This window comes from Pogoniulus pusillus, chromosome 28 (genome assembly GCF_015220805.1).
Source record: "Pogoniulus pusillus isolate bPogPus1 chromosome 28, bPogPus1.pri, whole genome shotgun sequence".
Taxonomy (NCBI): Eukaryota; Metazoa; Chordata; class Aves; order Piciformes; family Lybiidae; genus Pogoniulus; species Pogoniulus pusillus.
This window is the reverse complement of record NC_087291.1, coordinates 5,615,277-5,638,969: the sequence shown is the minus strand read 5'-3', so window position 1 is coordinate 5,638,969 and position 23,693 is coordinate 5,615,277. Positions and strand designations below refer to the sequence as shown.

Here is a 23,693-nt window from a genome sequence, read left to right as displayed (position 1 = left end):
CCCACGCTGCTTTTCTGTCTTCTGGAGTCTCCGCAACTACTAACTGTTGACTGGCAAAGAGAACACAAAGGTGAGTGAATAGGGAATGGCATTGGAAACCTTCTGCCTCACACCAACTTACTGTGCAGTTTGTTTACCCAGTGTGCCCAAAATAGGCACATCATTTTCTTACTGCTGAAAGAAGACTCTGAAGGGTTACCAAAACTCAGACGAGAGTATCATCAGGAAGTATGCTGTCTGAGATAAATGCAGGTAACAAGCATCTCATCTAAGCTTTCCAATTTCAGCCTCTTTAAGCCCAAATACCATCTTCATGACACTACAAAGCTTCATGACAAGTAACATATGGCACAAGAACACCTTCAGCAAAGATACGTGGACAAGAAAGCATTGTAGAGTAAAATCTGACCAAGTGAAATGTTTGCCCTCACCCAGGTACAAAACCACTTGGATAAGGTCACAGAAAAACCCAAGTATGTTTTCTGCCCCTATTTTTGCCTTTGAAGTGTAGCCCTAGGAGGCAGCACAGGGCATTGGCCACTCTGAGCAGTGGATGGGATTTTTGCAACTGATTTCTGCCTGGACCTGTAGTTACTTAAAACTTCAGTTTATTGGTGTGCTAAGGAGCCAAGTAAGCACAATGCCAAAGAAGTGCCAAACTGAGCAATAAGTGGTGGTGATGAGCAGTATCTGTTGTTCTGTCTTGGCAAAGTATCAGCAACTCAGCAGAGTCCTGGAGCACAGGTCTTTACTCGCAGGAGCAGTCCACTGCTCCATCACTGCCACCGCAGTCATCCAGCGCCGGAGAGCAGCCTCCCCCTGCTGTTACCTGTTCCACGCAGCAGTCAGAGGCGCTCTGGCTGAGGCAGGCCTGCACCTCACTGCCATCACTATGGCAACCAGCAGGACACGCTTCTTCTAACGCCCCGTTGGGATGGGTGCCTGCCTCGTTGGTCCCAGCAACTTCATCTCCCAAGTCTATGACATCATCCAGCTGCTGCTCTGGATCCAGCTTGGCTGCTGTTGAGATTTGTGCTTCTAAGTTTCTTGTGTTCTCTGTGACTTCAAACTCCTGCTTCTCCTCGGCCATCTGCTTTTCCTTGGTACTTGACTTGGCCTTTGAGGAATTCTTCATCTGTTTGTTGTGCATATCTTCTTTGGAGAACCTCCAGTGAAACTACAAATCAGAGATGTAAACGTCAAAGGCCACTAAAACAACCTCACAGGGACATTTACCTTCCCCAGTGGAAAAGCTTTTGTCAGTTGGTGTTAATCCAAGGACTAGCTTGAGCAAAACGACCTCAAGTCTTTAAACAGCACGACTGAGTCAAACGAGTTAAGCTCCTTTGTGCCTACAGGCTGCATAGGTGGGCAGAGGTCAATGGGATGAGATTTAACAAGGCTAAGTGCAGGGTTCTGCACTTGGGCCACAACAACCCCAAGCAGTGCTACAGGCTGGGGACAGAGTGGCTGAGAGCAGCCAGGAAGAAAGGGACCTGGGGGTACTGGCAGAGAGTAGCTGAAGATGAGCCAGCAGTGTGCCCAGGTGGCCAGGAGAGCCAATGACATACTGGCCTGGATCAGGAACAGTGTGGCCAGCAGGACAAGGGAGGTTATTCTGCCCCTGTGCTCAGCACTGGTCAGGCCACACCTTGAGAACTGTGTCCAGGTCTGGGCCCCTCAATTCAAGAGAGATGTTGAGGTGCTGGAAGGTGTCCAGAGAAGGTTGAAAAAGCTGGTGAGGGGCCTGGAGAACAGCCCTGTGAGGAGAGGCTGAGGGAGCTGGGGGTGTGCAGCCTGCAGAAGAGGAGGCTCAGGGCAGACCTCATTGCTGTCTACAACTACCTGAAGGGAGGCTGTAGCCAGGTGGGGGTTGGCCTCTTCTCCCAGGCAACCAGCAACAGAACAAGGGGACACAGTCTCAAGTTGTGCCAGGGGAGGTCTAGGCTGGATGTTAGGAGGAAGTTGTTGGCAGAGAGAGTGATTGGCATTGGAATGGGCTGCCCAGTGAGGTGGTGGAGTTGCCATCCCTGGAGGTGTTGAAGCAAAGCCTGGCTGAGGCACTTAGTGCCATGGTCTGGTTGACTGGCTAGGGCTGGGTGCTAGGTTGGACTGCATGATCTTGGAGGTCTCTTCCAACCTGGCTGATTCTATGATTCTATTACAGGAAGGAGAGAGAATGTGATGCATCCAGCTCCTGCTGCTTCCCATGCCTGGTGGGCTCCTCACCACCTGCTGCATCACTGTTGAGGCCTGCAGCACGCTGGCAGCTGACCTGCCCCATGTGCAAAGCAAGAGTATGCAAAGCTGTGCAAGTGCAGGCGGAGGAGGCAATCCCATGGCCTTCTTCCAACGTTTGTCACCAAGTTCAGGGCAGAACTAACACCATGCTCCAGACTGTACCCAAACAAAATATTCTGAAGCACTGGTGTGAACGTTGTGTGGTGAGAAAGCGTGAGACTGCCTCCTGCAGCACTCTTCACAAGCCTTGCCACAGCTACCCTTGCAGAGGAATGGGTTTATCTACTCTTAAAACAGTCATAAAGGGGCTGGCAGTACTAGCACAAAGGCTGGGTGGGGAATGGCTGAGAGCAGCCCTGAGAAAAGCACCTGGGGGTCTGGGGTGGTGAAAAGCTCAACAGGAGCCTGCAGTGTGAGTGCAGCCCAGACACAACCCTGTGCTGGGCTGCAGCAAGAGCAGTGTGGGCACAGGGCAAGGGAGGGGATTCTGCCCCTTGGCTCTGCTCTCCTCACACCCCACCTGCAGTCCTGGGTGCAGTTCTGGAGCCATCAACACAAGAAGGACATGGAAGTGTTTGAGACAGTCCAGAGGAGGGCCACAATTATGATCAGAGGGCTGCAGCAGCTCTGCTATGAGCACAGGCTATGAGAGTTGGGGCTCTGCAGCCTGGAGAAGAGAAGGCTTCAAGGAGACCTTATCACTATAAGGAAGGCTGAGGAGGGACTATATACAAGGTCTTCTGTGCTAGTTTGAGCCTAGCTAGAATGTTTTGGTGAGAAGAACTAGATTACAGGCCGTGAAAAGGAAACAATGGTGATGCCTACTGCACTCATAGGCTTGCTGAGATGTATAAGAGCAAGAACACAAATACAGATAAGACATTCAGTCACTGCCTGGCCTTTGAGCTGCATTTCTCTCTCTCTAACCTAACCTGATTAATCCACCTGCTTCCTAATGCCCCTGACCGACCCTTCATTCTTCCTTGGGCACAAGGCAATGTCTGGGGTATGGTAGAGAGGGGTGGGAGAAGGTGGAAGGGCAGCTGGGAGCCCCTCCTGGGCACTCAGGTTTCTGTATTCCCTTTTACCTTGTCTATTTCTGTCTATAACTGTATCTACTGTAACTATCTGCTTGGATATTGTGCTAGCTGTAAATAAATAGCTTCGTTCAATTTCCAGAGCTGGCTGAGTCTAGTCTGGGTGATTTCCAATGCATGGGGGAGAGGGGAACACCCAAACCATCACATCTTGTAATGACAGGACAAGGGGTAATGGTTGAAACTGGCAAAGAGGAGATTCAAACTAGGTGTTAGGAAAGGATTCTTTGCAGTGAGAGTGGTGAGACACTGGCACAGGTTGCCCAGGGAGGTTGTGGCTGCTCCCTCCCTGGAGGTGTTCAAGGCCAGGTTGGATGAGGCCTTGAGTGACCTGTTCTAGTGGGAGGTGTCCCTGCCTATGGCAGGGGGTTGGAGCTGGATGATCCTTGAGGTCCCTCCCAACCTAAACCATTCTATGACTTAGCAACTCAGCAGGTGTAAAGAACACAAAGGCTGACAAAGAGGCCACTCACAGATCTGCTTGGTTGGTATAAAAAACGAATGGGCCTTCCCAAGGAGAGCCAGGCCATGTTCCAAGCCATTGCTGGGCCAGCTGACACAAGTTTGCATGGTCCAGGTCAACATGCACAACTGTTTCATCAGCAGTGTCCATGCTAATGGAAGCTCAGGGGTGGGTTCAGAGGCAATGCTTGGATGGCATGAACAATCTCACCAGGACATTCAGACCTTTACTCCAGTGGAGCCATGTCTGTGCCACAGTTGGCCAAAACAAGGACATGTGGTCATACATTTTAGCTCTAGCATTCATTCTTTAATCAAAAAGCCACTCAAAACCTATTAAGGCTTATTATTAAGCTAGCCAGGACTATCTGCTAGCCAGGACTCGACCTAAAAACAAACCAAATGGCTTTACAAAAAGGAAGCCACTTAAATTTACAATTTAGAGAAGGGGGAAAGATAGAATCTCAGCTCTACAGGTTCACTGCTTAAAATTCACAGACACCTGAATATTTTCCTCTTTGATTTCATAGAATCATAGAATCAACCAGGTTGGAAGAGACCTCCAAGATCATCCAAGCCAACCTAGCACCCAGCCCTAGCCAGTCAACCAGACCATGGCACTAAGTGCCTCAGCCAGGCTTTGCTTCAACACCTCCAGGGACGGTGACTCCACCACCTCCTTGGGCAGCCCATTCCAATGCCAATCACTGGGCACCTACAACTCTCCTTTAACTCAAAGCTCTTTTTGACAGAAGGTAAGATCAGGGCCCTGCATGTGCTAAAGATCAAAGTGCAGGAGGCTGTGTGTGCATGCACACGTGTCTGGGTAGGCAGGTGCTTATATTCTGTTTCACAGCCTGTGCCTGCTGAAATTAGCACCACTTCTCTAGAAAGCCAATGGACAGGATTACCTCATCACTGACAGAATGTTGCACTGTAAGAATACTTCTCTCTTACTGAAGAGATAAATAAGCTGTACCACCCCTTGGATGTTTCCTTGTCTGTTCCTCTGGCTAAACAGAACAACAGTTGGCTGTGGTGCACGGGTTACTTGGTTTGGTTTGTAGTGCTGCGATGTCAGGGGACAGAGTCTGCTCAGCAAGTTTGCTGATGGCACCAAGCTGGGAGGCTTGGCTGATACAGCTGAAGGCTGTGCTGCCATCCAGAGAGACCTGGACAGACTGAGAGCTGGGCACAGAGGAACCAGATGAGGTTCAACAAGGACAAGTGCAGAGTCCTGCATCTGGGGAGGAATAATAAACTGCACCAGCACAGGCTGGGAGGTGATCTGCTGGAGAGCAGCCCTGTGGAGAGGGACCTGGGAGTGCTGGTGGAGAACATCCATGACACAGCAATGTGCCCTTGTGGCCAAGAAGGCCAATGGGATCCTGGAGGGCATTAAAGAAGAGTGTGTCCAGCAGATCAAGGGAGGTTCTCTTCCTTCTCTACTCTGTCCTGGTGAGACCTCATCTTGAGTATTGTCTTCAGTTTTGGGCCCCCCAGTTTAAGAGGGACAGAGATCTGCTGGAGAGGGTCCAGTGGAGGGCTATGAAGCTATTTAGGGGACTCTGAAGCTTTGTGTGATGAGGAGAAGCTGAAGGACCTGGGGCTTTTTAGTCTGGAGAAGAGAAGACTGAGAGGAGATTTAATAAGTGCTTATAAATATCTGAGGGCTGGGGGTCAGGAGGAGGGGGACAGGCTCTGCTCACTTGCTCCTTGGGATAGGACAAGGAACAATGGGTGCAAGCTGCAGCACAGGAAGTTCCACCTCAACACAAGGGGGAACTTCTTTACTGTAAGGGTCCCAGAGCACTGGAACAGGCTGCCCAGAGAGGTTGTGGAGTCTCCTTCTCTGGAGCCTTTCAAGGCCAGTCTGTATGTGCTCCTCTGTGATATGTGTTAGATAGCATTGTCCTGCTCTGGCAGGGAGCTTAGACTCAATGATCTCTTTGGGTCCCTTCCAACCTCTGACATCCTGAGATCCTTTTAATCTTGCCAGCCTATTTCCCTCCTCTGAGAGTTTATCTGTAAACATTTCAGGCATGCCATATCACAAGTTCAAAACCCCCTGAGTGCCTGTAACGTGGCACATGCAGAATATTCAGTAACTTAATCAAATGCTGTTTAGCATCTTTGATGGGACTCAAACCTCCACTCAGAGATGCTGAACCAGTCTTACATTTCTTTATGCAACCACAATCAACCTCGTCCCTCGTTTTAACGCAACCTTTGGTACGAAGCATGTGCTGCATTGATTTGTGCCCTCCAATACTTCTGTATATTTAATACTGCCAATGTGTAAATCCTTTGTTATGTCAACCAGACGTTGCTGAATAAGTTTTTATATCCTCCAATGACAAAAATGTAAACAAAGTCCTGAGTCATCCGGGTGGTATGCATTTGTTAGTGTAATACAAGCAATCGGTATCATACTGATTCACTGGAAGATGTACAATCACTTGCAGGTTCCCACCCCTTCCATTAAAACCTCACACAGTGGTAGGGGAAAAAATGACCAAACACAGGCACTCCAACCCTCATCTCAAGATCCTTCTAATCACTTGAAAACAGAGAGAAAAAGCAAGAAAGTTTGGCTTTGTAACACGTTCACAGAATGCTCTGGGCTCTATCTTTGCTAATGAGAGGAGGTAAATCCTATAATCGCAGTCGTGCTCCCAGCGGTTCTCTCCTACTTCAGTCAGCTCAAACACTCTCCTGGCCAACAGTTCATCTGAAAGATGACTTTCACAGAGCCAGGCTCAAAACCAGTGAGGGCTTTATAGATGAAAAACATCTGTAATTATCTCAAACGTTGGGTAAAACGCTCCTAGTGCTCAACTCTGTCCAGTGTTTCCAATCTCCTACTCTAGATCGACTTCTGCAGGGCTTCAAGCACACCACTCCTTCAGGTGACAGTTGGCTAGCCAGAGCTCACCTAAGTGCACAGAGCTAGAATAAAAATGAGCTCCTATTCATCAGCAACCTTCTCACCATGTGGTTTCAGAGATCCTTTGCATACTTCACCTGGCTGCTGTGGTACTCAAAGGGCAAGGTGAATTTTGTAACACGGGAGGGTCAGCACTTTTCCCAGTTCCCAGTTTTCCAGTCCCTGTATTTCTCTCTCAGCTGTATGCCATGACAGGTGTGGGTTCCTTGTATTTCTCTCTCAGCTGTATGCCATGACAGGTGTGGGTAGGGAATCCCACAGCTCCACAGTTTCAAAATGGAAATAGGAATACACATGTCTGTCCCTCGTGCACATCGTTAGCTGCCAGCTATGTTCTTGGATAATTGAGCTGGATTCAGGGGCCTTTTTTTTGGTTAATTCTAGCTGTACAGGGTTAACCCTCCTGGAGGAGTGATCTTGAACCTGACTCCAGGTGCACTTGATCCCTCCCCAGGGGTAGATCTGAACGCTACCAGGTGTGGTGGTTAGCCCACTCCCCCTTCCTGTCTAAGACACATAAAAGCAGAGTGACCTTCTGTTTGCCTCTCTCTTCCTGCTCTCCCTCCCTGCCTGCCAGCATCACCATTCCTGTTTCCTGCTGCTCTTTGTCTTACCACATGGTCATCAACCAACGAGGTGGACAAAACCCATTGCCATCACATCTGGTTGCATATTTACATGTTTTGTACCTTGTTTTCCCTTCCCTACATCTTTGCAACTTCCTTACCTCACATACCTTGTATTTATTGTTAAACTCTTCTTCCTTTAACTTCCAAATCGCAGAGAGATCATTTATTTGGGTCTGCAAACCTTTGCTCTCTCTGTATCTAATTCATTTTCATTTTGAGAAAGAAGGGGGAAGAGGGAAGGGCATCCTATAAATTGTTATTGGTTCTATCAACTAAATTTGAGCCTCTGGGAAATTTAAATTGGAACCAAGACACTAGCAGAATTCATTACCATTCACACAGCACACAGAAACACCTGCCAAGACCAGGTATGCACCACGCTAGGTCGTATCAAAACAGGTAAAAAGAAAGAGAGAGCAATTTAAATACAAAAGGCAGGCAGTGGGTGGGAGAAAATAGTGTTGGTTCCACCTTGCAGGCAGGTGAACATGGGCAGGGAATTTTAGGCACCACTGTAAAGAGGAATCTACACTTCTGCTACTGCTGTGACAGAAGAGAATGAAATGTAAGAGCTTTCACATCACTTTCATTCTTTCATTTGAACATTTCAGTTCCTTGTGTCTTACTATTTAGCACAGAAGTGCTGAACAGGCCTTTTTTAATTCTATGGGAAATCAATGACAACATTAAAATACCTCCAATGCAAACCAAAGAAACCTGGAACTCAAGGTTATTTACCTTAGATTCTTTCTTCTTCGCTTTCTGGGGCAAAGAAGGTCTCTGAAGAAATACAATTTGCTTTGTAGATAAATTTCCCTCCCTGAAAAGAAACAAATGCACACTCCTGAGAATGAATTAAATTCAGGTCCGACATCACTCAAAGCGAAAATCCATCTCAGTCATCTATTTCTGCAGGTCAAAGAACAACAAAATAAGAATGACCTTAAACATTGTCTGTCCCCAGTGTCTTTCCACAGCCTGGTATTTTTTGGGGAAAAAAAAAAAAACTAACAAAAAAGAGCAACTGTTCAGCCTGATAGAGCCTGTCAGCCCGTGACATACTTCTGCTGAGTGTTTTAGCATTAGTGTGTAAACACAGGGAAAAATTGTTTGGAGCAAAAAGCAAGAAATGCAGGCTCCATGGTGTCTGTGTGTAGCAGCATCTCAGTGACAACAGAGTGGTCCCCTCTCAGGCCACCAATCAGGAATAGGGCTGGGTGCTGCTTACAGCATGACAGGAGGCACAACCTCCTGGAGAGCAGCCAGACAGAGAGGGATCTGGGGGTGCTGATTGATACCTGCCTGAACATGAGCCAGCAGTGTGCCCAGGTGGCCAAGAGAGCCAGTGGCATCCTGGCCTGCATCAGCAATGGTGTGGTCAGCAGGAGCAGGGAGGTCATTCTGCCCCTGTACTCTGCACTGGTTAGACCACACCTTGAGTGCTGTGTTCAGTTCTGGGCCCCCCAGTTTAGGAGGGACATTGAGATGCTTGAGCGTGTCCAGAGAAGGGCAACGAGGCTGGGGAGAGCTGGGATTGGTTAGCCTGGAGAAGAGGAGGCTCAGGGGTGACCTTATTGCTGTCTGCAACTACCTGAGGGGTGGTTGTGTCCAGGAGGAGGTTGCTCTCTTCTCTCAGGTGGCCAGCACCAGAACAAGAGGACACAGCCTCAAGCTGTGCCAGGGGAAATTTAGGCTGGAGGTGAGGAGAAAGTTCTTCACTGAGAGAGTCATTGGACACTGGAATGGGCTGCCCGGGGAGGTGGTGGAGTCACTGTCCCTGGGGCACTTCAAGGCAAGGTTGGACATGGCACTTGGTGCCATGGTCTGGCCTTGAGCTCTGTGGTAAAGGGTTGGACTTGATGATCTGTGAGGTCTCTTCCAACCCTGATGATACTGTGATACTGTGAACCAAAGGCCAGCAGTGGTTAGATTGGGTAGGTGCCCTTCGGCACTGTCAAGCTGAGCAGTGCTACTGAAGTTCTAATGCAGGATACAGAAAGCTAGAAGAGAAAGCAAATCATATATACCTTGTTAATTTTCTGTTCATTTCTATATTTAAACATATATGAAAAACTTTAAATACCATTTTTCCTTTCCCCCCAGCACAGATGGCCTTTACTTTTTAGGTTCTTATGTGTAGGAGTAGTCTTCATCTAGATCTGAGCATATTTTTTACTGTTTTAAGATCAAAAGAGATCAGGACTGATTGTGTTGCTGTATAAATACATTCCTGACCAGTGAAAGTGCAGAAAGCACCACCTTCATGATTAACAAGTGGGATGATTGTTTTTTTACCACAGTTATGAAGAGCATTTTTAAGTGACTCACATTTATAGTTGAACCCTCAGACTATTAATAACAGCAAAGTAGACTGCAAAAGAAGGCACATGGTTCTTCTCAGCTAGACTGTGTATCAGCAGCACTGGACAACATCAGCTAGGCAACATCTCGTTCCAAATGTTCTTAGAGCTTTTGGCTGTGCTCTAAGAGGAGCTACTGGGAGATGTAGAGCAGGAATTTTACAGTCAAGTTACAGAGAGGCAGAGATGCTACCCAGAAACTTCATGCAGAAACCACACTGCTACCTTGCAGTGTTTTGTCTGCCAGACACCTGCTTCCTGCCCCATGCAGCTGGTGATGCTCAGAAAACCCAAACAGCTGCACCCAAGTTTGCAAGGGCAGCAACTGCATGCATGCAAGGAAATCCAGGAGAACTGCTGGTATAGACTTCAGTGTCCTATAGGCAGTGAGGGACTCTTCCCTACCTGTTTGTCTTCACAATGGGAGTGGGAAGCACACACGTCAGCTGCCAGCCGTACGCGGCAAGGGAATTCAGCAGCGGAACGTAATCTGTCTGCACTTCAACTCCCTAGGAAAGAGCAACCAGCAGTTAGCATCACCTGCAGTGCAACACTCGGTCTGCCAAAGCCAAAAAACAACAGGGAAATATACATGTGTGGGCATTTTGGAGGGGAGAATGGGCTTTTGTCCTGAGGTGGGTCATTTTGTATGGTCACAGGCTTACAGGATGTTAGGGGTTGGATGGGATCCAAGGAGATTGTCGAGTTCAACCCCCCTGCCAGAGCAGCACCACACAATCTAGCTCAGGTCACACAGGAACACATCCAGACAGGCCTTGAAAGGCTCCAGAGAAGGAGACTCCACAACCTCTCTGGGGAGCCTGTGCCAATGCTCTGGGACCCTTACAGTAAAGAAGTTCCCCCTTGTGTTGGGGTGGAATCTCCTGTGCTGCAGCTTCCATCCATTGCTCCTTGTCCTATCCCAGGGAGCAGTGAGCAGAGCCTGTCCCCCTCCTCCTGACCTCCAGCCCTCAGATATTTATAAGCACTTATTAAATCTCCTCTCAGCCTTCTCTTCTCCAGACTAAGCAGCCCCAGGTCCCTCAGCCTCTCCTCATAAGCCATGCCCTTCTGTCCCCTAATCATCCTCGTAGCCCTCTGCTGGACCCTCTCCAGCAGATCTCTGTCCCTCTTAAACTGGGGAGCCCAGGTCAGCAAGGCAGAAATGAAAACGTTTGAAAATATCAATGTGATGGTTTGGGTGTTACCTGCCCTCCCTCACACTTTGGCAATCACCCAGATTAGACTCAGCCAGCTCTGGGAATATGAATGAAGCTTATATTTAAAGCTAGCACAATGTACAAGCAGATAGTTACAGTATATACAGTTATAGACAGAAATATACAAGGTAAAAGGTAATACAGAAACACAACAGCCCTCCCAGAAACCTGAGTCCCCAGGAGGGGCTCTCAACCACCCCTTTCACCTTCCCCCTACCCCTCTCAACCTTACCCCAGTCCCAAGGAAGAATGGAGGTTCAGCCAGGGGGTTAGGAAGCAAAGTGGATTAATCAGAGAGACAGCAGAGAGGCTACAGAGAGAAATGCAGCTCAGAGCTCCCAAGCAGAAGTTGTTCCTTATCTATGTTTGGATGCTTGTTCTTATACCTCTCAGCAAGCCTATGAGTGAAGTAGACATCACCCTTGTTTCTCTTTCACAGCCTGTGATCTAGTTCTTCTCACCAAAACATTCTAGCTAGGCTCAAACTAGCACACTGAGAGACAGGGGCCGAGAGCCTGTGCATAGCAAACTGCTAACTGAGTTTGGTAAATATCTGTGAGGCATCCACCCAGCTTTAGGTTGCAGATCTGAACAGCCAAAGTCATTGTATTTTTATCAATTACCTCCTCCCAAGCAAAAACATATTCAAGTAGTTAAAACATGCCAGCCTTGCATGTCCCACATTCTGTGCCTATCTAGGCCAGAGTGAATCCTGAAGGGACACTGAGATGCTTGAGCATGTCCAGAGAAGGGCGACGAGGCTGGGGAGAGGCCTTGAGCACAGCCCTACGAGGAGAGGCTGAGGGAGCTGGGATTGGTTAGCCTGGAGAAGAGGAGGCTCAGGGGAGACCTTATTGCTGTCTGCAACTACCTGAGGGGTGGTTGTGGCCAGGAGGAGGTTGCTCTCTTCTCTCAGGTGGCCAGCACCAGAACAAGAGGACACAGCCTCAAGCTGTGCCAGGGGAAATTTAGGCTGGAGGTGAGGAGAAAGTTCTTCCCTGAGAGAGTCATTGGACACTGGAATGGGCTGCCCGGGGAGGTGGTGGAGTCGCCGTCCCTGGAGCTGTTCAAGGCAGGATTGGATGTGGCACTTGGTGCCATAGTCTGGCCTGGAGCTCTGTGGTAAAGGGTTGATGATCTGTGAGGTCTCTCCCAACCTTGGTGATACTGTGAAACAGGTCAGGTTACTCCACCACGAAGGATCAAAAGCAAAATGGCCAATGACAGCAACAAAAGCACAGGTCTAGCTCTTTTACCACCCACAAATATGCACAGCTTCCTTGTTCTTCAGCATCAGGAAATCTGTGGGTGAGACCCAAAGCATTGCCTTTCAGGGCAGAAGTCTGGCTCCAGCCACACATCTACCCAGCAGAGCCTTGCTAATTTTCTTTCTGCTGAATGGCAGACCATGTAATTCGCTCAGAAAGGACCACAGTGCTCTCAACAAAGACTGCTCCACTGAGGTGTCCAATTGCCCAAACTTCCAGCAGTTGAACAGAAATATCTTACAGCATATTTACTGGTTTTCCATTTTAATAAACACAAAGCAGACAAATGGTAACTACTGAGCTCTACAAACAGAACTAAATTTCAGTGGAATGACAATTAAATTTGCCAAAAAAGCTCAGGCACTTACACTGGTTTCATGTGCACACAAGGAGTTTTAACTGCCAGTTCTGGGTAAGGCAGAGTAGTTTTGCAGCTCCCAAAAAAAACCATTTATTCCTCAGTAATGAAACAGTCATTTGATCAGAACTAATCCAAATCCTGCTGTAGTTATTTCAAGGTATTTTAGTGAATTTCCAGTCTCAGCTATTCCTTTCTTCTAACAAATGTAATTTAGGTCACTTCATATCTTCATAGCTGAATGACCTCCTAACTATAGCTATTAAAAACCTGATCATGACTACAAAGGCAAATAGCTGAAGAAGCTGCACACAGCTCCTGCTTAAAAAGGTGAATGCTAAAAACTATATTCCAGAAAGCACATGCAAGAGAACACTCCACTGATGTTATTTCTCTACAGGGGTTTTCAGGGACTTGCAGAAACATTGCTCCTTTACAGCACCACTGTGTGCAGATCAGCATTGCTAACTGCAGGAGAGGAAAGAGATGCCCTGCAAGAGGAAAGCCATGCCATGTGGTCTTTGACTCATGTTCAACCAGATGCCATTGTGGTAGCTTCAGAGTCTCCTTAGACTCCCCCAGGATGGACATTTCCACCCTCCTGCCAGTTTTTAAAATAGGGTGTCCAAGGGTACTGCAAAAATGATGACATCTCTAGATTTCTTTTAAGACCTGATGTCTCAAGACACACTTAGATTTATGAGATTGGTCAACAACATCCAAAAATAGCCAACATCAGCATTAAAACCAAAGTCAGAGCATCCAGCACTGCGAGCCTGCCACGAGGCACCTGCAAGAACACATAAAAGGATCTGACCAAAACATCCCCTCCATTAAACAGCCTTTAGAGAGGAAAACAAAAAAGCCCAGAAGGAACTCACTCATTTAGAGAGTGGAAGACTAGCAGGTCAGGAAAGACTGGCACAGCAGACCTTGTCTGTGCCCCGAGCAACATCTCATTCTATTTTGAATCCACCGCCTAAGGTTTGCAATTAGCAAGAGGAACCTTCTCCTTGCATCAAGATGTGCATCAAACGTGAAAAATCAGAGGGAGATTATGGCAATGAGGAAGGACATCAATACCACACAGAGCTCATTTGGCTGCTGCAGAAGCCAAATTGTTTCAGGGACGTGCTGTCACTCCTGCCACAGCCCACTGTCCCTGCAGGCTCTGAGTGGCAAGACAAGGTTAGCTTTGGACCTGTCTGGCTTGTCAGCAGTAAGCATCATCTCCAGCAGATGATGTGTACCACAATCCCAATGGTGCAGAAGGGAAAAGAGCAGGTAAAGCACATTAGGAGTACAAAGTTATTGGAAGATAAATTTAATCCTGAAGTCAATTAGGCTTAAAGAAATTTTCTTCACATTTCCACAATCTGGAAATGTGAAAAAGTTCTGTACAACTGCTACAAAAAAGGGTGAGCTTTTATTTTGTGTGTGTGCTGGTACCCAACACCACAGTCTGTGTGTTAGGCTGTGTTACACCTGATCTAGAGGCACACACCTCCTCCAAGATCCACATGCTACAAAAAAGGGTGAGCTTTTATTTTGTGTGTGTGCTGGTACCCAACACCACAGTCTGTGTGTTAGGCTGTGTTACACCTGATCTAGAGGCACACACCTCCTCCAAGATCCACATGCTACAAAAAAGGGTGAGCTTCTATTTTTTGTGTGTGCTGGTATCCAACACCACAGTCTGTGTGTTAGGCTGTGTTACACCTGATCTAGAGGCACACACCTCCTCCAAGATCCACATGCTACAAAAAAGGTGAGCTTCTATTTTTCGTGTGTGCTGGTACCCAACACCACAGTCTGTGTGTTAGGCTGTGTTACACCTGATCTAGAGGCACACACCTCCTCCAAGATCCACATGCTACAAAAAAGGTGAGCTTTTATTTTGTGTGTGTGCTGGTACCCAACACCACAGTCTGTGTGTTAGGCTGTGTTACACCTGATCTAGAGGCACACACCTCCTCCAAGATCCACATGCTACAAAAAAGGTGAGCTTTTATTTTGTGTGTGTGCTGGTACCCAACACCACAGTCTGTGTGTTAGGCTGTGTTACACCTGATCTAGAGGCACACACCTCCTCCAAGATCCAGCAGGCTCTCTCCCACTCTGCAGGATGCTTTGCTGGAGTCAGACACTGCACATCCTTCCCAGCTCCCTGGGGGGAATAAACTCCTTCTAATAATTGTCTGTGTTTGAAGATCACAGACTAGAGAAATGAGTCACTCCAGAATAAACAGGTATAACTCATATGGGCTTCAAGCTCCTCACTTGCAAATACAGATAACTGGAGCTTGAGATGACAAGGAATGACTTCTCCCTCCCCTTGCTGAATCTTTGGTTGCAATCCTATCCCACGACTGGAATTTGGGCACCAGCAGGAGTCAAGGTTACACAGACCTTTAATTGGTGTTACAGTAAATGCTTTCCAATGCAAAACTGCTTTCAAACAATCCCTGGGGGATGGGTGCAGAGAAGAGACATGTATGCTTTTTACATGGAATACACTGATTATTTTACCAATTGTTTGAGACAACTCCCTAAGATGAAATTACAATGCTCTTTCTAGCTAGCAAATATTGGATTTGAGCACCAGCAGGACTAGAGAGTAGGTGCCAGAGCCTTATTGCAAAAGTGTTCAAATCATGCATCTCAAACTGGGAGACATTTCACTCAGTGAAAGGGTGGAAATTTTTAATTAACTTGGTTCCCACTCTCCTGTAGATGATAAGTAATCTCTGATCACACCTTGAGTGTCAAGAAGCCAGAGCATATTGAGCTAGGTTTTCCCTTGACTTGCATCACATGAAAAGAATTCATTTCATTTATAGTTGGACTGTTTGTTTCCAGTGTTTTCTCTTTGCACAGCTGCTTCTGCTCATTAGAAAAAGAACAAATGATTAAAAAATTATAATGATAATATCTGGGGCAAGCCACACAAACAACTGCATTAGCAGTTTTTCTTTTCTTTTCCCTCCTACTGTGACAATCTTAATCACAGCAAGATAATAAACAAGACAACTACCAAGCTCTCATGAGACAGAAGCTCTTTAGAATTCATTCTTTCCTGGGTTAGAATCATAGAATCAACCAGGTTGGAAGAGACCTCCAAGATCACCAGGCCAACCTAGCACCCAGCCCTGGCCAATCAACCAGACCATGGCACTAAGTGCCTCAGCCAGGCTTTGCTTGAACACCTCCAGGGACGGCCACTCCACCACCTCCCTGGGCAGCCCATTCCAATGCCAATCACTCTCTCTGGCAAGAAATTCCTCCTAACATCCAGCCTAGACTTCCCCAGGCACAACTTGAGACTGTGTCCCCTTGTTCTGGTGCTGGTTGCCTGGCAGAAGAGACCAACCCCACCTGGCTACAGCCTCCCTTCAGGTAGCTGTAGACAGCAATGAGGTCACCCCTGAGCCTCCTCTTCTGCAGGCTGCACACCCCCAGCTCCCTCAGCCTCTCCTCATAGGGTTAAGTGGATGTGATTTACAAGGCAGCTATGGATTGTCACTACTCAATATTTTTTTTCCAGCATGGATTGAAGAGTGGAAGTCTGAAAATCTCATTAAATAAATGTTAATAAAACCTTTATCAGCAAATCCTAACAGACTGTGTACTAAGATCTACAGACAGATGGCAAAGAGGATGGCAAGTGAAAAACACAAGTTGCTTTGAAAGTGTAACCTACTGTTTGTTGAGGAAAACAGGCACTGCATTGAAACCTGGCTCCTTACAAAGAATAGAGGGGACAGGCCACCAGGGCTGTACCCAGCCTGGGCTGGTTACCAGTCCCTGCCACTGCCAAAGGCAGTGCTGCCTCTCCCAGGGCACTGAGGGGGTGAAATCTGGACTTGCACCTTGGAAAAGAAGGACAATAAAATGAGGGAAATTGAGTATCTGGGCTGTGCAAGAACCACCCAGTAAAAGCATGCTGCAAGGGGGTTATGTTTGCAGTAACACAGCTGACAAGGAGACTAAATCCAAGCTCTAGATTTGTGAATTATGTGCTTTTTTTCCCTCCCAGATTTCTGAAATGGCAGAGAGGGGTGAGGTTAGAGATGCAGCTCAGCCAGTTCCCCAACAGAAGTGCCAAGTGTGTTATCTATGTTTTGATTCTTATTCTTATACATCTCAGCAAGCCTACGAGGGAAGTAAACATCAGCATCATCTTCCTTTCACAGCCTGTATCCTAGTCCTTCTCACCAAAACATTCTAGCTAGCTTCAAACTAGCACAAAAAGGTAATTTCTGCTAACAACACAACATTATAGATCCATTAAAAACAAGAGAGCCAATGGCATCCTGGCCTGGATCAGGAACAGTGTGGCCAGCAGGACAAGGGAGGTTATTCTGCCTCTGTACTCAGCACTGGTCAGACCACACCTTGAGTGCTGTGTCCAGTTCTGGGCTCCTCAATTCAAGAGATGTTGAGGTGCTGGAATGTGTCCAGAATAGGGCAACGAAGCTGGTGAGGAGCCTGGAACCCAAACCCTATGAGGAGAGGCTGAGGGAGCTGGGGGTGTGCAGCCTGCAGAAGAGGAGGCTCAGGGGGGACCTCATTGCTATCTACAACTACCTGAAGGGAGGCTGTAGCCAGGTGGGGGTTGGTCTCTTCTCTCAGGCAACCAGCAAGAGAACAAGGGGACAGAGTCTCAAGTTGTGGCAGGGGAGGTCTAGGATGGATGTTAGGAGGAAGTTGTTGCCAGAGAGAGTGATTGGCATTGGAATGGGCTGCCCAGGGAGGTGGTGGAGTTGCCATCCCTGGAGGTGTTCAAGCAAAGCCTGGCTGAGGCACTTAGTGCCATGGTCTGGTTGATTGGCTAGGGCTGGGTGCTAGGTTGGCCTGGATGATCTTGAAGGTCTCTTTCAACTTGGCTGATTCTATGATTCTATGTATTGGGAGCAAAAGGAAGTTTCACAAGTGTTTCAGCAGCAACAGTTAGACTGCACTCCCCTAGTACTGAGCTGCTGCTAAATTTCCAAGAGCAACACACTACAGCAGCCTCGTAGCAGATTCTTGCTACACATCCATGAGCTGTATAGCAGAGTGGTGTGGGATGGCTCCCATACACTTAGAAACCACCAGTTGCTTTTGTCAGAAGATAGGTTGCTGACCAACACAGACTGACTGCCAAATTGGGACCTCAGTGGAAAGTTAATAGGAAAAAAAAGTAACAAAAACAATCCAGAGGCAGGATCTTTGCTTATTATTCAGGGCATAGCTAATTTAATGCTGTTTATGGTTACTTAATATTGGTGAATTCATGCACTGTGAAATGTGTTTGAGAATATAGTGAGGACAAAACACTGTGCAGGGTAGCAACCTGGGAAGAGTTTCTCTGTGCCCATGTCGGGCGCCAAAATGAGGATGTGATGGTTTGGGTGTTACCTGTCCCCTCACACTTCAGAACAAACTTGCTCCCAAGGAGCAGTGAGCAGAGCCTGTCCTCCACCTCCTGGCAGCCTTCAGATACTTACAGACATTTATCAAATCCCCTCTAAATCTTCTCTTCTCCAGACTAAACAGCCCCAGGTCCCTCAGCATCTCCTCCTAAGCCATGCCCTCCAGTCCCCTCATCATCCTCCTAGCCTTCCACTGGACTCTCTCCCTGTCCCTCTTAAACTGGGGAGCTCAGTTTGGCTAGGCAGGAAGGAAAACGTTTGAAAACATGAGCGTGATGGTTTGGGTGTTCCCTGACCCCCCACACTTTGGAAATCACTCAGACTAGACTCAGCCAGCTCTGGAAATCGAAGCTTTGCACTTACAGCTTAGCATAATATACAAGCAAGTATTTGCAATATCTACAGCTATAGACAGAAACAGACAAGGTAAAAGGTAATACAGAAACACAGCAGCCCACAAATCAGAGTGCCCAGGAGGGGCTCCCAACCACGTTTCCACCTTCTCCCCACCCCTCTACCTTACACCAGACTTTGCCTTACGTTCAAGGTGAGTTTGGAGGGTCAGCCAGAGGGGTTAGGAAGCAGAAGGATTAGGCAGGCAGCAAGTTAGAGAGAGAGAAGTTCACACAGCCCCACAGCCCAAGAGCCACTCTTGTTATCTGTGTTTATGTTCTTGTTCTTATCCATCTCAGCAAGCCTATGAGTGCAGCAGACAACACCATTGCTTCCTTTTCACAGCCTGTGATCTAATTCTTCTCACCAAAATATCCCAGCTAGGCTCACACTAGCACACTGATTCAGATGTATCCAGTCACCATTTCAGTACACACATAGGCTGTTCAGCAGCATTCACAGCTGGCTCCACATCCAGGGGAGAACAAGGAACAGCAACTGAAAAACCCTCCTGTGTCCACAAAGCCAACTTCTCTCTGTGACTTCTGCAAATGCAAACCCTACTTTCTAGCATATGTATAAGCAAACAAAAGGATCTGAGAGCTCCTGATAGTGCCCACACCTGTAACATGGAAGCACCTGTGCTCAGCAGTGCAATTTTGCACTCAGAGCAGCACAGGATAGGCAGCAAATGCTGAATGTGCTACCAGAGAGGGTTCTCCACAAAAGAAGCATGGAAGCAGCTTATGGAACATGTTAAAGCCATCACTGCAGGGCAACATACACGTGATTGGACAACTCCACATGACTGGCCATGGAGCACAGGCTATAAATGGGATCTAGCAACCCATCAGGACACTTTCTTAAATAGCTCTGGCATTTTTAGCTCACAGTTTCTGAACCACTTGTGCTCTATGCCTTAATGTGAGTGCTGGTTTTTAGTGTTTGTACATCAACTGATTTGAAGGGGGAAACAAGCACAGAAAAACACTACCTAAGAACTTGTATAGTGCACAGTGCTTTTTCTACACACTGCTTAATCATAGAATAGAATCAGAGTATCAGTCAGGGTTGGAAGGGGCCACAAGGATCAGCTAGTTCCAACTCCCCTGTCATAGGTAGGGACACCTTACCATAGATCAGGCTGCACACAGCCTCATCCAGCCTGGCCTTAACTCCAGGCATGGGGCCTCAACCACCTCCCTGGGCAACCCATTCCAGCCTCTCACCACTCTCCTGCTCAACAACTTCCTCCTCATGTCCAGCCTGAACCTACCCATCTCCAGCTTTGCTCCATTCTCCCTAGCCCTGTCACTCCCTGATAGCCTAAAAAGTTCCTCCTCAGCTTTTCTGTAGGCCCCCTTAAGATAGTGGAAGGCCACAAGAAGGTCACCTGGGAGCCTCCTCTTCTCCAGACTGCACAGCCCCAACTCTTTCAGTCTGTCCTCACAGCAGAGCTGCTGCAGCCCTCTGAGCATCCCTGTGGCCCTTCTCTGGACACACTCCAGCATCTCCACATCCTTCTTGTAATGGGGGCTCCAGAACTGGATACAGTACTCCAGGTGGGGTCTCACCCTCATCCCCATGCAGCTTCCTCAACATCATTTCCTTTGGTTATAATTAATTCTCAAAAACTCTAGCTTTTTAAAAAGGTTTTTGTGCACCACTCCATCATGAGGGATTAATCATCCCTGTCCACGTGAGAAAGGCAGCTGGAGCACAGTGTGCTAGTTTGAGCCTAGCTAGAATATTTTGGTGAGAAGAATTAGATTACAGGCTGTGAAAAGGGAACAATGGTGATGGCTACTGCACTCCTAGGCTTGCTGAGATGGATAAAAACAAGAACATAAACATAGATAAGGGAGTCTGTCTCTGGGCTTTTTGGGCTGCACTCCTCTCTCTAACCTGCCTGACTAACCCATCTGCTTCCTAACTCCCCTGGCTGACCCTCCAAACTACCCTGACTGTAAGGCAAAATCTGAGATAAGGTAGAGGGGTGGGAAGAAGGTGGAAGGGTGGTTGGGAGCCCCTCTTGGGGACTCTGTTTTTTGGGAGGGCTGTTGTGTTTCTGTATTACCTTTTGCCTTGTGTATTTCTGTCTATAGTGTAAGTATCTGCTTGTCTGTTGTGCTAAGCTGTAAATATAGCTTCATTCATTCATTCATTCAGGTTCCAGATTGGCTGAGTCTAGTCTGGGTGATTTTCCAAAGTGTGTGTGGGGGGCAGGTAACACCCAGACCATCACACGCAGACTCTCCACTGCCAACAGTAAAGACTGGTACTGCCCTTCACTTACATGCAGCCTCTGTACACAATTTATGGGGGCCCAGCACCTGTTTCCCATGCACCTCAAAATGCTGAGGCCCCTCCCAAACCTTCCTGGCAGTAGCACAGGTTAAAAGAGATGCATTAGCCAGAGCACTACTGCCTGGCTAAAGGTGACCTGCTGGGGAAAAGAACCATGACTTGCTCCTCGTGTACACTTCTACAAAGTACAAAAGAGGACTGGAATGCTTTCTCCCAGCTTGCTCTTGAGTGGAAAGTTCAGCTCTACTATACTCCTTCTTCCTGAAAAATGTTATGGGTGAGCAGAGAAGCAGTTCTTGTATCTGATCTTATCACAAACCTAAGCAAACCAAGACAGACAGGAAGTGATTTTTTTATTCATATTGTTTCAAACTCTGTGCTTTTTCTGCCTGTTCGCTTCAAGCTCCCTTGACTCAGGCCAAAGAAGTGCTCTCCTTGTTAGATATTCAATACTGCCAATGCCACTAGAAATTCTCAGTCCCAAATTTATATGCTAGATTTTATTACTAAATTTATCCAAAAAAAAAAAACCCAACTCAAAGAAATATTAGCCTGTGTGTTTTAACTTTTTGTAGAGCATATGGATACTGAAGTCAGTGGACAAATATATATGTATATACAAATATGTATGTACATACATATATATATATACACATACATATATGTATATACATATCCTGGGGTGTATTAGGAAGAGTGTGTCCAGCAGATCAAGGGAGGTTCTCCTCCCCCTCTACTCTGCCCTGCTGAGACCCCATCTTGAATACTGTGTTCAGTTTTGGGCTCCCCAGTTGAAGAGGGGAGGGATCTGCTGGAGAGGGTCCAGCGGAGGGTTACGAGGATGATGAGGGGACAGAAGGGCATGGCTTATGAGGAGAGGCTGAGGGACCTGGGGCTGCTTAGTCTGGAGAAGAGAAGACTGAGAGGGGATTTGATAAATGTTTGTAAGTATCTGAAGGCTGCCAGAAGCAGGGGGACAGGCTCTGCTCACTTGCTCCCTGGGACAGGACAAGGAGCAATGGACGTAAACTGCAGCAAAAGAGGTTCTGCCTTAACATAAGGGGGAACTTCTTTACTGTAAGGGTCACAGAGCACTGGCACAGGCTCCCCAGAGAGGTTGTGGAGTCTCCTTCTCTGGAGCCTTTCAAGGCCTGTCTGGATGTGTTCCTCTGTGACCTGTGTTAGATAGCATTGTCCTGCTCTGGCAGGGGGTTGGACTCGCTGATCTCCTTGGTCCCTTCCAACTCCTAACATCCTGTGAGCCTGTGATATATATACACATATATAAATACATATATACTCTAACATCTTATATATAAGAATGAAACAAGAATTATAAAGGCCATTTGAAGATTAGCTTTTTGTTCAGCTTTTCTTAAAACAAGAGGCAAGATACTGAAATATTATGCCCAGGAAACACATTAAGTCCTTTGTAAAGAGGATCACACACACAAACACAACTGCTTTTCATACCCATCACTATCAGCTGCTTTGCTGACCTGGTTGTGACTTTCTCCTATGCCCACAGACAGCAGAACATAGCTTAACTGACATATGACCTAAATCAGATTTACAGACAAATCAAACCCTCCTTTCCAGAGAATTTGTTTCAAGGCTCACATAGAGCAACTTGCAACCTAGGCTCAGCAGAGATAATTTTTTTAGGCACTTTACAAGTCTGACCATGTCTACAGCAGACACTGAGCCTGCTCAGTTCTGCCAAGGAAATGCTAATGTCATGTTGTATTTGGGATTTTAATTCCTGTTAGTACCAAAGACAGGGTATAGCAAAAAGAAGTGATGAATCACCAGGTGAAGGTTACCAATGAGAAAACACCTGCAAATTAAGGACAGCATTTTCAAAATGAAGAAGGTTACAGAAGCAGAACAGTGCAGAAACTGAAGCTAAATGTTACAGCACTCCATCTGAAAGGCAGTATTAGCTATTTCGTCTGGGGTAATGGGGAAGAGAAGGTGGCAGATTAGAGTTGAGGAGTGTCGGGCTTTAACCCCAGCCAGCAACTACACCACACAGGCATTCACTCAGGGAAACCATGCAGGCTCTGATTAATCAGAACTGTCTACCCACATTTGCCTACACAAGCAGAATTAAAACCATCAAGCAAGTTTTAGGGCTAGACCTCAGAGGCTGCGGTGGAAATAATGTGCCTTGACATTTTTAGAGTTAAAGTGATAAGGATGAGAGCAGCATTTTGTCATTCTAAGTCCTGTGGTCATTTGCAGAGGGTAGCACAGCTTGAGAAGAAAGAGTTAAATTACTCAGAGCTATTACATCCTGTCTGCTGCTTGGCGGGACCACATACTGTGACAGCTGCGAGCTTTACATCCTCTACAGACTGACATTTTACACACATACTGGGTGCATCACACTGTTCAGCTTGTTTTCTCTATTAGCCTTAGCAATTAAAAAGGCAGCACTTTCTCTGCTAAGAGGTGTGCCAGCCCCTCTCTTTTGCCTTCATGGCAACAAGGCAAAACATTACCTTTCCATTTAGAAAGGTTCTCTTTTTTATTACTGAGGACATTGATACATGTTTCTATCTTCCTTTGCAATAAAACCAGCTTTCTTTTGTTGTGGCTTGAGTTCTCCTGTTTCTTTTTTCTTCTTAACTGGGATGGAGCAAAATAAATTTCCACTCAGGTCAGACCACATCTGAACAAGACCATGGATCATCCAGATAATCAAATCTGATACAAATTGCAAGTAGGGATCCATAATATATACTTCTATGTCATGCTGCCCATCAGGGCTTCTTGCACTGCCTTGGTACACGTGAAAAAGACAAATGGTAAAGGTTAATCTAGATCAGAGCTGAACCTACAAAAAAAATATAAGAGATTCTACATGAATGAGTCATTCCATAATTATCTCTGTGATAATTATACTTTGAAGTATTCAGAAAGGAAACAAAGACTTTACTGGCTTTTGGACATCTTCTGTCACTATTGAAATCCATCTCCCTCCCTCTAAATGTC

The 23,693-nt window shown here is 46.9% G+C and overlaps 1 protein-coding gene across 2 annotated transcripts in view; it reads right to left on the bottom strand.

Annotated features, from left to right (window-relative positions):
- Nucleotides 1-591: 591 nt before the first annotated feature.
- Nucleotides 592-23,693, bottom strand: part of RFTN1 (raftlin, lipid raft linker 1) — a 134,711-nt gene continuing 111,609 nt past the window's right edge. For both annotated transcript variants that reach the window (XM_064167210.1, XM_064167211.1), the window contains 3 exons: nt 10,142-10,245; nt 8,115-8,196; nt 592-1,177 (listed from right to left, as the gene is read on the bottom strand). In XM_064167210.1, coding sequence (XP_064023280.1) covers nt 749-1,177; nt 8,115-8,196; nt 10,142-10,245 — 615 coding nt within the window. In that variant the 3' untranslated portion in view covers nt 592-748. The remainder of the gene's footprint in view (nt 1,178-8,114; nt 8,197-10,141; nt 10,246-23,693) is intronic.